The 16,413-nt window shown below is 38.9% G+C and overlaps 1 protein-coding gene across 1 annotated transcript in view; it reads right to left on the reverse strand.

The window, feature by feature from the left end:
• LOC115438995 (nectin-4-like) overlaps positions 1-2,278 on the reverse strand; it is a 26,951-nt gene extending 24,673 nt beyond the window's left edge. Inside the window, exons 1-2 of the mRNA XM_030162890.1 lie at positions 2,147-2,278; positions 1,486-1,528 (exon numbers count right to left, since the gene is read on the reverse strand). Of these exons, the coding sequence (XP_030018750.1) occupies positions 1,486-1,528; positions 2,147-2,278 (175 nt within the window). The remainder of the gene's footprint in view (positions 1-1,485; positions 1,529-2,146) is intronic.
• Between the last annotated feature and the right edge of the window lie 14,135 nt (positions 2,279-16,413).

The raw sequence follows: 16,413 nt of genomic DNA on the forward strand, positions 1-16,413 counted from the left end.
TAACGTCTTTGAAATGTGACAAACATCACAATTCTGCATCCCAGGAGAAGAAGTGGTTGGAAAAACATATTACCTCTGTAAACACAGTGCGTGCCTGCGTGGTCACGTAGTACATCAGGACCTTTTTTGTGCATGTGGGTCACTTCAGGGTCGCTTTCAGTTCATACTCAAAACTGACAGAGTCGCATTTAATGTGCAATATGAATGAGCACACAAAAAAATCTGATTTCACCAAAAAATCTGAATTGTGCATTAAGACCTGCTATCTGAAGATAGCCTAAGTACACTCAAATGCATGCATCCATTTTGCATAACCTCTAGATCACCAATGTCTCCACTTTAAATAATGTGAGTCTTATCAAACTTTGTATGATAATTTGCAAACATGTCCCTTATGCTAAATAATGTAGTTAGTATTTGCTCACAGAAAAAGTGTGCTGGTTTGACTCTACCTTAACCTTTGTTCAGCTAAAAAAAATTTAATTACCTCTCGCTGATAAATGAAAAACACTGAAATTCCAACAAGCCCACTACACTGCACAAATATATGTATTACTGAATAAATTGTTGGTCTGCAGATTGATATGGTGAAATGATGTGTGCGCTCATATTTGTGTATTCATACAGTACACAGATGTGCACAGGAGAATGTCTGTATCTGTCAGTCTAATTGAGATTATGGCAGTTAATTAAGCCAGACAATTTCCACTTCTGTAGTAATCACTGCTTCTGTGTATTTGTGGTTGTGTGATAGGAATCTTCTACAGCCAAGAATGAAAGTGTGTGCCTTCTATAAAATTCTGATGACATGGAAATCCCGTTCAACTCATCAAATGCCATAGAATAGCCACCCTGTGCCAATCCAGGACAACAATGGCAGCTGTAACACAGTAAACAACAGGTTAAAATGTCACTGAACAGCTGCATTGTCCACCTTTGTGACCACATAACACATAACTTCTGTCCGAGGAATTTCAATACTAATGAAACGACAATCGCGTTGTACTTGGGAATTGGAATAGCTCACTTCTGGCAAACTAAATGACCTGTGAAAACTGGTATGAGAGACGTGAAGCTGTGATACATGAACAGATGGAATTTTTTACAGACATGCGCTGCTAACCTGCTAACGCTGCTAAGTGTGAAGATATCTAATTGGAAGAAAAGTGATGTAAACCTCCCTATCGCATCTGTGTGTGGGTAGACTTGTGCATTTGTAGGTTTCGTATGCATGACTGGAGAATTTAATGAGGGATATCTTGTTTTTGTCAGTCAACGTGTAAAGACATTTGAAGATTCTGGCATAACTTGCTGGACACGAGGCACAGTACATATTTGGCTCGAGTTTGTGGATATTGGTTTTCAGGTGTTACGTCTCACAGGCCTTTAAGAGTGCATAACGCCTCAAACCACTTTGTCAGTCAACTACAATGAAGAAGTAATATATAAATAAACCGAAGGAAGTGAAGGAAGACTGAAACTGACATTTGGCTTTCTTGGCTGGAGGCAGAGACAGAGAGAGTCCAGACTGAGAATTAATGCAACAGTGAGGGGTGAACGAGAAGGAGACCCAGTGCTCTCGCTCAGCAGTTCACTCGACGGTACAGTACACTCCCAACTAAATCCATTTTGTCATGTTCACAAAGGCTAAGAACTTCTGTTGAAAACCTTAATGCCACCAATAGCTTGGAGACTCCCTGCAATAAGAGGTTGATATGTTAAGCACACATAAATTAACCAACTCTCTTTCAAAAAGCATGATCCACTCAAATCAATGCAAAGTAAGTCTCTATAATACTTTGTTCAGTTAATATTCTAAAGTACTAAATCTTACATTTTCAAGTGTCACTTAGTATAAGAGGCCTTTATTGAATGTATGTTTCTTTAAGTTGACCTCCATCAGACATATGACTATGCACAGCACTGAAACGTCCACACTGAGGTAAGACGACATTAGGACATTTAAGGATACTATGTGTAAAACCTTAACATTCTGATTTGTATTTTCACATTTAATTAAGAAAAACTCTTGCAAAATGACACCGTTTCGACTTATTTTGCTTGTCTTTCCTACCGACAACACTGCCCTCTGTAACCCAACCCCTCCCTTGTTTTTCTGTTTTTCTCTGTCCTGTCGTCATCTGACAGCAACAACAACAGAAGCAGCAGTGGCAGTGGTGGTGACAGTGCCAGAGGCCACGCTGGTCTGCCATGGAGCAATCTGGCAGTCTGTTACCTCCTCCTCCATCGTTTCTCCCTCCCCCTCCTTCATTTCCATCTCCTATGCCGCCTCTCCCTCGCCCCCTCTGTCTAAACTGATAGACACCTGAGTAAGACGCAGGGCAAACCTAAGCAACAGTGCACATTTGCCCGTGTCTACCAGTCGATCAAGCCTTAATCTGTTTGGCTGATGAGATGGATGCCTGTTTTGTCTTTTTGTCCTCTTGTCTCTTTCTTTAGCTCTGTTTCTTCACTTCCTGTCCTTTTCATCAACATCATGTACATTTTCTTCTTCACCTGTTTGTGCATGACAGTTACCACTATACAGATTGAACACTTGTGTCTTGGCTAATTAAATTTTGGCCTGGTAGGGTTTTTTTATCCAGGAGTATGAAAATTGGCAAAAAAATAAATAAATAAACCCACTTAGTATGTATTACCTATATGTAAAATATTTAATTTTGGGATTTTTAAGTGTGAAAAAATCAGGGTAATATTCCTTTAAAATGGCAGTTATTCATTCATTCATATCCTGAACCCGCTTTATCCTCACTAGGGTTGCGGGGAGGTGCTGAAGCCTATCCCAGCTACTTATGGGCGAAGGGGGGTACAGCCTGGATTATCGCAGCGTTGACATAGAGATGAACAACCAATCACTCTCACATTTACATCTATGTGCAATTTTAGGTTGACAAACTAACCTATCAGTGCATGTATTTGGATGGTGGGACGAAGCCGGACAGAACCCACGCAAACACGAAGAGAACATGCTAACTCCACACAGAAAGCTCCCTGGTTGGAATCAAACTCAGGACCTTCTTGCCATGAGGTGACAGTGCTATCCACTGTGTCACCAAAATGGCAGTTATAGTGGTTAAAAGAAAAAAAAAAAAAGAATATTCAATAGCTATAATCAGGACTGAAGTGGATTAAATGATTTATCTCAGTTGTGAAAAACAATACTAATGCATCAAATTTTTATGGCATCTTCTTGTGACATGGACATGTTTGTCTTTAATGAACTCAAAGGAGGTTTTTTAAAGCGAGGCACAAAGGTCAAAAATTGCATTCCTTGATTATTTATGTAAACTTCACTGTGCTGAAGATCATTTACAATGGTATTTGCAATATTAGATGAAGCTGTGCTGACTCACCCTTTTATTTCATTATAGGCCTATATTTAAAAGACAAGTCTGTTATTAAGGAAGTCACCCATGTTCACGTGCAAATGTGGGTCCTAAAGAATATACAACTGCAATCATATCCTACCAGCAGGTGACTGGGTTATCAGGAAACACACTGTGTCCACAAATAGTTTTTAACCCTTTTTCACATCACATCCACAGATGTGAATATTGCAGACATAAAAAAGGAAAATAATTGTCATCATTTGACATGTGATATCATGTATAGAGGTATTTGAAGTATTAGATGAAACTGTGCCAACTCATTTTTATTCTACTGTATTAAAAAGGAGGAAATTGTTAATAGTAGTACACACATGTGTGATTTACAGTGTGTACAACTACAATTATCTCCAACTAGCAGCTGCACTGCAGGACTATAAGAGAGAAAGTGCTTTGCTCATGGGTACACTGATGCTTGTTGAGGGTCCAGAGAGGGTTTTACACACTCATTTCCCCTAAAAAAATTCTCCCCAGATGGACTGTGAATTCTATCCAGTGCATGTCTAGTCTCAAGTCTACATTTCTAAGCTGCTGCAGGCCCTACTGGTTCATCATCCTCCCTCTCCCTGCTCCACTCCACCAGTATTTATTTTCCCTCCCTGGGCCAGACAGATGGGAGTGTTCAGGAATAAAAGCATCAGTATTTACCATATTATTTACTAGCATCAGCGCTAGCCCCTTTAGCCATGCCAGCCGAGGAAAAAAACCCCACCTCCCCCCTCTTCTCCTTATTGGCTTACCTGAACTATTTAGGATTTATGTGGGACAACTATCCTGTTGGAGCCATTTAGTAGTTTGATCAAAGATGTGTCACAGGGGATTCACTGCACTGACCCACAGGTTAAGAGTGTGTTTCACACACTGTGTAGCATATATCATACTGTGACAGACGAATGGTTTTGTATCTCTGTGGACTACCTGAAACCAAATACAGACACTAATGGATTCTCTCTGCAATGTGAGGGTGACAAAGTCATAACAAGTGAGTGAAGTGATGCTATAAAATGGCTGATGATGTTATTCTGGAGGTTTTGTGCTGCAAACACAGGTAAACCGTTATAGGGACTTCAGGTTCACCTACACAGATTTTTTTACAACATTTGGAGTGCCTTGATGGATATACTTGCATACTAAAAAGGAGGCACTGCTCTCCACTAATCCAGTGTAAATATGGCATAAGAGTAACATCTGAAAGTCTCAAACTTTTTAGGTAAGATAATGCATTATGACATAAAAGAAAATTCTAATTAATGCATTTATAAACGGTGTGTATAATATTGTGTGTGTATGGTGAAACCCAACTGCCCACTCTAAAACTGTCCATAGCCATAGGGACAAAACGTCAACAATAACCTTTAGACAAACTATTTTTAAGACTGAAGTAAGCAGCATATGTGGGTGCTACTATGTACAAGCTCAACTTTGTATGTGTGTCTGATGCTGAAAGTGTGTAATTATGGGCAGATTATGGGAGAAGCGGACGGCATGAAGCAGTCTTTGATGGGATTAAGCACTCAATTACCCAACTAAGTCTGCCCCCCCCCCAACTCACAGGTTCAAACATTTCACACACATGCAAATACAGACTTGCGCAAACACTTTTGTGCACAGAAAAATACATACAAATGGTCTATTCCCGGCTAGGAATTATAAGATCTAAAACATTTTTACCTTTTTTACACAGTCCAACCTGTCCTTTCATTGGTCACTTCATGCATCCCCTCAGAGGTATCAAACACTTCTGTCCCTATGAAGCTGGACTTCACCCAGAACCATCCAGCAATGACGAATTGCACAGATTTGACTTGTAAATCTGTCTAACAAACCTTTTACACTTAAAATCTTTGGTGCTGCAAACACAAATACTTTCTGTCAGACACAGTCCTCTTACCACTGCAGTGCGAGCGGCTGTGTGCATAGTGTTGTTATCTCAGTATACTTTGGAGTCTGGTGACTTCTTAAAGTCACCTTTAGTGCAAGCATTTAAATAAATACCCCTATGCCAAATGATTACTGTACCCCTTTGGTAACATCTCAGGTGCAAAGGCCCCAAACAGGGTTATCAATGGACCTGCGAATCATATTAAAAGCTTCAGGAAAAATAACACATACCACAAGTTCTATCACAGACCACATTTTCTAATAGTTGAAGAAAGAGCCAAGGTGCACAAGTCTGGTTTCCTCTCAGATCACTTGAACTAGGCTATTATAACTAAAATTATGCTTTTTGCCCTCTAATAGCAAAAACTCTAATTACTGCAGCTTTAATGTGCCAACAATTATAATAAACTGAGTAAACTATATATTTAAGTTTTCCCCGACTTTAAAATAGCTGAGCCTTTTGACCAACAACACTTGCTTTGTAGTGTCTTTGGTAATTACATGCAAAATAAAGTAAATCACAATCAGTTTTTCATGGTTAAAGGAATAAAGAATCCCTGGCCTTATATCTCAGGGCGTTTTCATGAAGCGTACCCAAGTCCGCACTGTACTTGGATACGTTCACACTTTTCCCACAGATGTAGCGTTCACAAGCACGTACCATGGCCTGTGCCCAAGTACGAGTGGATGTTACAGGGCCGAAACAGTAGGTGGCGATGTGGAAGGAATTCTGTCGCTATCCAATGAACACGGAAGTCAGAAGAAGACAAACCCTTACGTCATGAACTGTTCTGTTCATTTGTCTACAATGGCAGCAATACTTTTCTATCTGTTAGCTTGTTTGAGGCAAAGTGAACGAAAGAGCAACCTTCGTTGTCCCTGATATATCACCCAGTGATTCGGTCGGTGCACTGCACGGATCCGAGGCTTTTTCAGGAGGCAACAGGAGCACCGTCTATGGACTCATGGTGATTAGGTTACTTCCGGTCTCGGGTACGGATTGTTTTCACACGGCAACGTACTGTGCCGGAGTCCGTACTCAGGACTACCTTCTCAACTGGATCCGGGTACGATACTTGAGCACAGAACATTAGCATTCACATTAATAAAATGAAATGGACTTTGGGGTCAAACATACTTGGATACAGACTCGGGTACACTGTGAAAGCACCCACAGTAACAAAATCCTGATGCCTGATGAGCACTTTTTTTCTTGTTGCTGCTGTCAACACTGTTCTGTGTGTAATATATGCAGTGCTAAAGTAGTGTATAAAGCCTAAGTTACAGTATTAGTGTCTTAAGCGAGGGTACAGAAGCTGCAAACAAAAAAAAAAAAAAAACTGTATTGAATTGTACTGACAAAAGTGCTGAACATTTAAACTGAATGCAGATTGAAAGTTACAAGGTTAGCTCTGAATTTAGCAGCACCTTATAGAATCTCATTCACATAATCCTCTTGAAAGGAAAGGCACTCATGCAAATCATTCATGAAACATCGCCAACAAAAGTGTTGTATTCAGAATTAAACAATTTTCGATTGACTCATCAACTCGATTACGGATCATATTCATTCCCCAGATCCCAGTCCACTTCAGCATGAGATCTTCCTGATCCAAGCAACAGCCTATTGATCTGTATATGTCCCTTTACCATCTAACTTTCACCACTCCATCCTTCAGAGCTTTACTTATAATAGCTGTTCTTCCATCCACTACCCAATCACATATTGCTCCTGTCAGTGCCCTTTTACCACAAATACGCCTGACATTTGAATTCACAAGTGCAGCACGCCATGTGTGTCCATGCCTGGCTATACGGACACATAGATGTAGTTACTCCTGGGGATGCCTATTATCAGCCTGTATGGGCCTATGGGCTGGCAAATTGAGGGGTAGCTACTGTGGAAAGGTCAAGCCCTCAGTCAAGATGGGGTTTATCACAGTCTGGAGCTGTTCAATTACAGAAGTAAGTCAGCGTTACATATAACACTTGTACATTTGTAGGGTTTTTTAGTTTTTTTCTTCATAATCTATGGACCAAAATAATACAAGAACAATGAGGTGATTTCAGCCCATTTGAAATTGACACACTTTTCTAACTCCAGTAAACCCAACACGTGCTGACATATAGGCTATCCCATCCACAGCTGAATTTTGTTGCATATTTCTGCAATTATGTGTTAAACTGATGCAAAATAAAAGTGTAATTGGATTTATTTGTAATGCCAAATTACAGTACATAGCTCATTTATGTCATGGCAAAATGGAAAGTAAATTCAGAAGGACCAAATACAAAAAACTATCACCATTAAGTGAAGAAAATAACTTGGAATGCATGATGTTTTGATGTTCTTTAAAGTGGACTCAGTTTTTTATATGTTTCTGTTTCTCGGTAACAAGACTTGATGCATTACACAAATAAACATAACAAACTGACTCAACAACTCAACTCTTAACCTCTATAGCTCATACTTATCATTTTATCTCAAATAACTGAATGAATAATTAATTTAGCAGTTCATTCACCACCTCTAATAAAGGCAGTTAGGCTGAAAAGCATCATGGATTATGATAATATGTTCATTAAACTCAAAATGTTAAATACATATTTTCATTATGTATTTTTAAAGCAGTAATCAGCACTGAAGCAACGTTTAAACTTTGCAGTAGAACATAATAGGGGTGATTGTAGGGTCACACTGAAGCGTTAAAGCTATGCACTGTTGTAGCCTTTTAACAGTATACACTGCTGTATTACTGTCTGCTGCATGCTTTTGTAAGATAAGATGAAGGGAAACTGGTTTCTAATGGAAGGAGACAGAGAAAATACAAAACTCCAGCAGCAGACAATTGCAGGACAAATGAAAAAATTCTAGAAATATCCCATTAAACACAGCTGAGTTCAAGCAGAGGTAAGAAAATGGACCAGTGGAGAACTATATGGTGAGACAAATAGGCCTATATGAGGTACATATGTGCCAATGCCAGTAGAGTTCAAGAAACGTCAGGATGGACAGTTCACGATATTCACATCACATCTTCAGAAGGAGAAACAGCATATGTTTTCTTTTTCTATAAAAGCTTATATATAAAAATAAATAAATTGGCTAAAATTTACTTAGGGGGTCAAATGAGTGGCCATTTTTGTTAAAAAAAAAAAAAGTTGTAAGTAATGCATAGAACTGTGTTGAAATAATGCTAATACATTTGTGCACAGACTACTGATATTATTTGACAGTGGAAGCTATATTTCAGAAATATTGGATTTTGAATAGCACGTGTATGTGAAAACTTTTACTGGTAGATGGACATGACATTACCCATGATGATCTGGTCAGTACCAGTACTTTATTAGTATAAACTTATATACTTACTATTGCTAATTATCCTTTATTCATAAATGTTAGTATTGTGGATCTAAAACAACAGCTCAACAAAAAACACAAAATGTGGCAGTGGACGGATGTGACATGGTTGTTACGGATCCCATCATGATGCTCGGCAGCCATGTCACCGTTTCCAGAAATGATCCCTGTGCAAAAACTAGGATCAGAATTATTTATTGTATAGTTTATCATCATACTAAAGAGTAAATAACAATATAAAATTGTTTCTTTAAAAAAATGCTTATTAGAAAACTGTTGATTTAAAAAGTGACGTGTGACATTCTTAATGTATGTACTGGCGTAACATAAGCAGGATGGATCAGCACCATACTCCATACTGCAACCTGTAAAAATAAAACATGTGATATGTAGTATATAATCTTGTAAGAAAAATTGAGGAATCTAAAAGAATAGAATATTTGTTTTTCAGGTAAATTCAGTTAAAATATAACTCTGCCATTTGTGACGTGAAAATATAGCATTAATGTTGATGAAATTGGACATTTTTGACCTGAAAACATAGTTCATATGACCATCAACATGTTGCAACAGAAGTGAAATCCTGTAAATTTGCATAACTTGCATTTACCAACACAAAGTTCCTTTGAGGATTCACTTTTATTGATTTCTTATGCACAAAGACATAAATAAGGCTTCTAAGCAAATTTTAGCCGAAATAAATAGTACTTACCTACCACTACTTAATCATTAATAGTTATGTGTAACAATAAAGATACTTAACTCCTTTAATAGAATACAGAGAATTTTCCCTTGTATTTACATGTTCCTGTGGAGAAAGTTTAAATGCTGTATGTAGAGCAGTTGTCTGAAATTATCAACTTCACAGATTGAAGTGCTCAAGCAGTGCACTGTGAAATGAATATAACAACGTGAATTTTCTCAGTAAGGAATAGAGGGTATGCACATACGTCACGTCCCCCTCAGGCCACGCCCATCTAAGTCAGACTGAGCGGCAAAAACCAACCTGCTCAATATGACGGAGTACAGCAGTAAACACAGCGAGACCGGGAAATGAAATATGAAATTAAATTAAGGACAATTGGACTGGACATGGATCCTACCAAAGAACAAGTGGTCCACGAACATTGACATGTGGACAGAAACGGTGCATCCTGCAGGGTGCAGGGGATCATCGCTATTTTTTACCTGAAACAAATATACATGGTTTCATCATCACTGACAACCAGGGTCCAAAACTACGGCCCAGAACCAGCTGATCCAAAGTGCATTTACATAGACCGTGTACTGACCCAGTGAATATATGCATGATCTACTGGTACTGAGGAGATTTACTGAGTCTAGTTCAGATCAAGTGCAACACAGATACTACTGCTATGGACCAGCAGGGTATGATTTTATTCTTGTAAATTATGATATTTTCCCACCTGTTTTTAAATTACGACATTATTCTTGTAATATTATGGCTTTATTGTCAGAATATGATGACTTTAATCTCATAAATGAATGACATTTTTGTTAAATTATGAGTTTTTTTATAACTACGACTTTATTCTCATAACATTGTGATTCTTTTTGTATTCGACTTTATTATCATAAAAGGGTTTTATATCGATATTTTATGTCTTTATTTTCGTAGTAACAAGTGCTTTTATTTTCTTATGTGGCCTAATACGCTGATAGCTTTATGCTGGAGTACCCCTGTATTTGAAAAACTGGGTTAGCCTCAGTTTAAGTTAGTTTACTAATCATGTAGGAGCACAAGGTTCAGAATCACAAAATGAAGACAAAAAACCATGAAAGATCTGATCATGAAACCAAGAGCTTTACTAAGAAGTAACGTTAGCCAAATCAATAAATAATTTAAGGTATGATTTGGCCCAAAAATACAGCATAAATTAATTACCTGACACCAAACAGGATCCACAAATCTAGGTTTGCTTTCCTGGATTTCTGGATCCATCTAGTCTGTTCTTTGGCTTTTGGTGTCTGTAAAACGATAGCTCCGACTGCTTTTCAAACCTGTTCATACAATCAATAGCACAACAGCTCTTCCCCATTTTTTATTAAATATTGTTCTTAAGTTTAGACGGTATTGAAGCCAACGCTGCCTCTCATCTCCCACTTTCTGCCACTCAGTGGGCGTAACCACAGTGACTTCCACTAGCGGTGACGTCACGTGCAGACCCTCCATTCAATGTCTACTCTACAGTAAATGGACTCATAATGACATAATGACAATTATAATGTTATTGTTGAAGCCATCACTAATCTGTGACATCTCTAAATATGGCAAAGTGAGCCAGACCACAGCACAGTATGAAACACATGGCTATAACAGCATTTATGCTTTTGTATCCACACCATACAAACCAAGTATTCTACATGTAAAGCAAGAGAAAGAGTTAGTTTGCTGTGTTATTATTGGGATGGATTTAGGTTTGAAAAGGTCCAAGTACTCCAGCTGAGCTTTTTACATGGCACTGGAAATTTGTACAGTAGTAGGCAATGAAATGTCTCCACATCAATGCTGTCTGCTGCCTGCATTCAAGGGTAGTATCATCTGAAAGAGTCTTTCCAAAAAAATGTCACACATCTGAAAGAAAGAAAGAAAGAAAGAAAGAAAGAAAAAAAGAAAGAAAGAAAGAAAGAAAGAAAGAAAGAAAAAGAAAGCGAAAACTAAAGAAAGAAAGATTGCTTGCCAAGTAGGGGTTGTTTAAGGGTGGCCAATCATCCAATTATCTGGATAAAACAGGTGGCACCTCATTGGGAAAGCTCATTAAAATGGCGTTCAATCTCGACTGTTGGCTGCCTCTGGAAATGAAAGCACATTTCCTGTTTGGCCTGTTCAAATTTTTCAAATAAAGTCAGGCTGGGAAGAGAAAAGGCATTCCCTGATGCTGAATAATTGGGTGTTTGGATCTCATCCAGTCGAGATTTACTTGCTATTTCTCTTGTGGAATCCACGGTGGACTGGTCATCATGATGGAGTCTGGTCTTAGGCCGTGGGCTTTGTCAGCAGAGCAAAGCGATCCATCTGCTCTGTGGTTGCCTTTTTAATGCAAGAGATGTGTTTTCCTCAGTTTCATAAGTTTACAATGTCCCCTTGATGCCTATTTATGGTGCATGAAAGTTGAAATTCAACCCACTGCTCTTAAGTTTTAATCTGCACACCTACGTACACACAAGCAACACAAAGCCTTTACTGACCTGTGCTTCTAAAGGCTATTGGGCTTTTCTTCAATACCCATGGTAGTTAGAGGAATCACACTATGACATTTTTTGCTCCATATTGCAAATGGTCCATAAAACCAAAGGTCAGGCTTTTTTTTCATAGCGATTGTTCACCACTGTGGAAAAGAGAGGCCGATTAGGGAAAAAGCGGGAATTGGTTTGCAAGCGCCTGCTTTACAGTTACTATGTCAGGGACAATAAGTCTTAATGGCTATGTGGGGCAAGCAGAGGAGAAAGGCACATAATAGCCATAGTCTATTTCAAAACAGGTTGTGCCTCTGTTTAGTTGGCTTAAAATTATTCTTTCCCCATAAAAAAAAATGTTCATTTGCCTATCTGGTGTGGATGAGTTGGCTCATTGACATCTCCCTTTACAATGTTATTTATTCTAGAGCGGCATTAAAAACATTTTTTTTTAACCATCATCACATATAGCTCCAGTCAAGCTACAAATATCACTAAACTTAAGTGCTTTCACTTTCACATTCACTTCCCCCTGGGTCTTACCATTTGTCTGAAATCCTACCAAAGATAAGAAAGAAAAAAATCTATAAATTGTACAGAAAATAATGGACTTTAAAATGCTTAAATTTATTAATAATTCATTTTTTTTGTATGAATCAGCAAAAAGGGCCCTTATTTGCTGTTAAATTTACACAAACTCCCATGGCATTTACTTATTTTATTGTATATTTTAGTTTGCTTCATTTGTGGCATACAAAATTTACAAAAACCAGAATAGAATTGAAGCATTTTGGAGCTCTTTCCCTTCATTCAAGACACATTTCCTATCAGATAGGCTCTAATTTACACATATGAGACCAAATAAAGGGATTATAGGTACTTAGTTAATACTTGGGTGTGAGGGAGTCATACCTTCTCTCATACACAGTTGTTGACAAAATAAAGTAAGCTTCCTTGTGGATACGAGATGCTCACTGAGTCAGAAGAAAGCTATCTACTTAGCCTAAAGGTATTTGCATTGAAAAACAAGCAGACAGAAGGGAGATAACTGGCCTGCATAATGTCTGTACTCTCTCTGTTTGGTCTTTGATGTCATTAAAGAATCCACAGTGTGCAGTGTAACACGCTGCGGAGGTGGGTAGAGGCTGCTAGTCCTGAATTGATGTAATTTGTGTATGAAATCACACCAGACATATAGTAAAACACATCTGTACAATAATTGTGCTCACTATAATTAATAAGGCCATTATGTGGGGCAATTCGATTTCTTTTTTTTTCGTTAATCATTTATTCACATCCTGTTCTAATTAGTCTGTCTACCTAGTGATTTCTGTTGTTGAGATGAAACATATCACACTCATCATGCTTTAGCTAAATAGTGTTAAAGGTCCCGTATTATGCTATTTTTCAGTCACGTCATATAGGTCTCAGAAGCCCAAAAACATAGTATTTAAGTTTGTTCGCCCCAAAATCATCCTTTTTTCGGAGTTTCAGCGGTCGAAAAAGTCACTCTCACCAGCTCTCCTCAGAACAGGCTGTTTCTGGGCCTGCTTCCGGGTATGCAAATGAACGCATCTGTCCACGCCCACTCCCCTCCCCTCTCTGGGAGAGGACGCGGCTTACGCTAGCGGTACTACGCGCTAATGTTGACTGTGAAGCCATGGCTCTCTCGTCTACAATACACATGTCTCAGACAGAACGTCTTTCCAAACACTGGCTTTCTTTGCCTTGAGGCGTGATTGAGCCCCGACGGAAAACGGCGGTGTTGTGTGGGTTCGTGGACCTGACACAGAAAGACCTGCCACTAATGCAGGCAGCTACTAACAAGCTTGATGCTAACTATACTGATGCCAACCACAAAAGGCCCGTGTTCAAAGTAGTTATGTTGAATGTCTCTCGATATTATCAGCTCTTGCATGTTAACGGGGACGCAAACATTAGCAGCAGTAACCGAGCTATGTTAGCTGCCATGCTAAAGTTAGACGTACACGTCAACAACCACCAGCTTATCCGTAATGTAGGGTTATGCAGTAAAGATACAAAAAAATGATAAGAACTTACATCTCCCACACTTGTACTTGGGTCACGAAGCGTTGGTACTGCGTCCTTCTTGATTTGGAGTCTTTGTGCTAAGCCGGAGCTGTATGGGCCCATGTTCGAAAAACACTCGTCCGTGAAATGCCGGGCACACACATACAAGCGTTTGGGAACGTTGTTTGGTACATGACCATCAAAGATATAATCCAGCCACTTTTTACGGAGAGGCTCGGAAGTGGGGAGCAAAAATAAACTTTCGTGTTGGTGTATGCTGCCAACAACACCACAACTTGCGTGTCTCGCCTTCGCAATGTTTGTTGTCCAAGAGGTACTTTGCCAGGGCGGGGCTCGCTTTGCCAGGGTGGGGGCACAGTCAGGGGGAGGAGTTAAATCCGCTTATGTCGTCATAAGCGGACCCAACTCAAACTCGGCCGTTTGAGCAGGCATTTTCACAAAATGTGGTGTAGCAAGGCAGGGAGGAAACAGACAGTTTTCAAATTCGAACCTCATAATGAGGCTACTGCAGCACAACTACTATAAGAAAACTTTCACAAAGTGAGATTTGCATAATACGGGACCTTTAAGGGAAGTTACTTACCTTAAAGCTGCGAGAGACTTTCGTCACCAATTTTTCGTCAAATCTGTAAAACCCCAGTCATATCCTCAGTATCATGAATCTGTAAGTCTTTCTGTGATTACTCATCTGAATCTCTTCCCTCACGGTGAACGATTTCGAGGTGTACTCCACCATAAACAAACCATTCGTTTACAAACAGAGCCGGTAGGTAACTCGATCATCTTCTGAATTTTGTCGCAATGTGCATTGTGGGAAGCAGAGGTTTGCGCTGCTGCCTGGCAGCAGCAGTGCAACCATATGATATCATATGGCTGCCACAAACACGACGCAGGAAACGGCTGAAATGCGGAAAAGGCTGGAGGGAAGCAGCACTCCAGCCATTTCCGCGTCATGTTTGTTGCAGCTGCCACTGCCAGGCGGCTGCACAAACCTTCGCGTCACACAACGCATGTCGCAACAAAATTTCGAAGATGCCCGAGTTACCTACCGGCACTGTTTGTAAACAAATGGTTTGTTTATGGTGGATGGCACTAAGAAATTGTTCACCGTGAGGGAAGAGATTCAGGTGAGTAATCACAGAAAGACTTACGGACTCGTGATACTGAGGATATGACTGGAGTTTTACAGATTTGATGAAAAACTGGTGACGAAAGTCTCCCACAGCTTTAAGTTCCCTTGGGGAACATTTGGCACATAGAGAAGGAAGTGGTATTAAATTGATTAAAATTACCACGTTAGAAGATATGTTTCTGTCAAAATTTGGCATTTTGTCATTCCCTACTCCTATGATATTGATAACCTGATGCACACATGACCACAAACGCAACAACAACAAAAATAAAACAACATAATGATAGCACCCTCACATGCGACTACCGTGCCCCTCAGCATAACTACTTTCAAAGGACAAATAAAAAAATAGCCAACTGCAACATTTGTGGAATAACATTTCAAAGATGCTGCATCCATTATATCTCATTTTATCTGTAAACTGAATAAAACACGCAGATAGATAAGTAACTTATAATGTTAAAAGTTAATTTTGGCACCTGTGGCCTGTTAGGAAACATGTTTGCCTCAGCATCAGCTCTCTAACATTAGCCTGTTTATTACCTTTGTAGCAAAGGGAGGTTAAGTTGATTAGATTGGCGTTCACTGAATTCAATGAATAAGTGATTGCTTAACACTTGTTAACACTGATTGCTGGCTTTACTGTCCTGAAGGATTGGCTGAGAGAAATGTGTGTGTTTGTTTCTGCATTGAGTAGGCTAAGTGTTTCAATAACAGTATTGTGAGATCCCCCCAGATTTTGTCATAATGCTCAGACACAAGAAAACCTAAATTTTCACAATATGTTCAGTCCATGTTGAGAATGAGTACGTTCTTGTTGGTAATTTTTTTTTTTTTTTTTTTTTTTTTTTTTTTACTTTTTAAGGAAAGTTTTCATTGTGTGTGAGTGGGTTTTTTCTCTTTTTTTTGCTATTTCATTGCAGTAGCCTATTTAAAGTTATCACATACCAAACAACTAGTCAATGCTGCTACTTTTTCTTATTAGATAAACAAGTTATGATACAGCCCATGCTTTAATTTCCTTAGTGACACCATTGCAGTGTTCTAAGTAGAACAGATGGCATGAAGCAGGTCATAGAATTACCATAACAAGCAGAGAAGATTTGAGACTTGATTTAGACTTGTGACCAAAAGACTTTAGACAATTGGTTCCCAACCTTTTTTGGCTTGTGACCCCATTTTAACTTCACAAATTACTGGTGACCCCAGAACTGAGACATTTTTTGTTAAAATTAATTTGTTTTTGATCATGTAAGAGTTTGCTACACTATGTTGCAAATAAATGTTGATTTTTAACAACATTTAGTCTATATCATGAATATTATTATGGACAGAGGCAGAAAAGCCAGGTGCAGATTACTGCACAAAGTGAGAATTTT

Source organism: Sphaeramia orbicularis, chromosome 18 (assembly GCF_902148855.1).
Source record: "Sphaeramia orbicularis chromosome 18, fSphaOr1.1, whole genome shotgun sequence".
In the NCBI taxonomy this organism is placed as follows: domain Eukaryota; kingdom Metazoa; phylum Chordata; class Actinopteri; order Kurtiformes; family Apogonidae; genus Sphaeramia; species Sphaeramia orbicularis.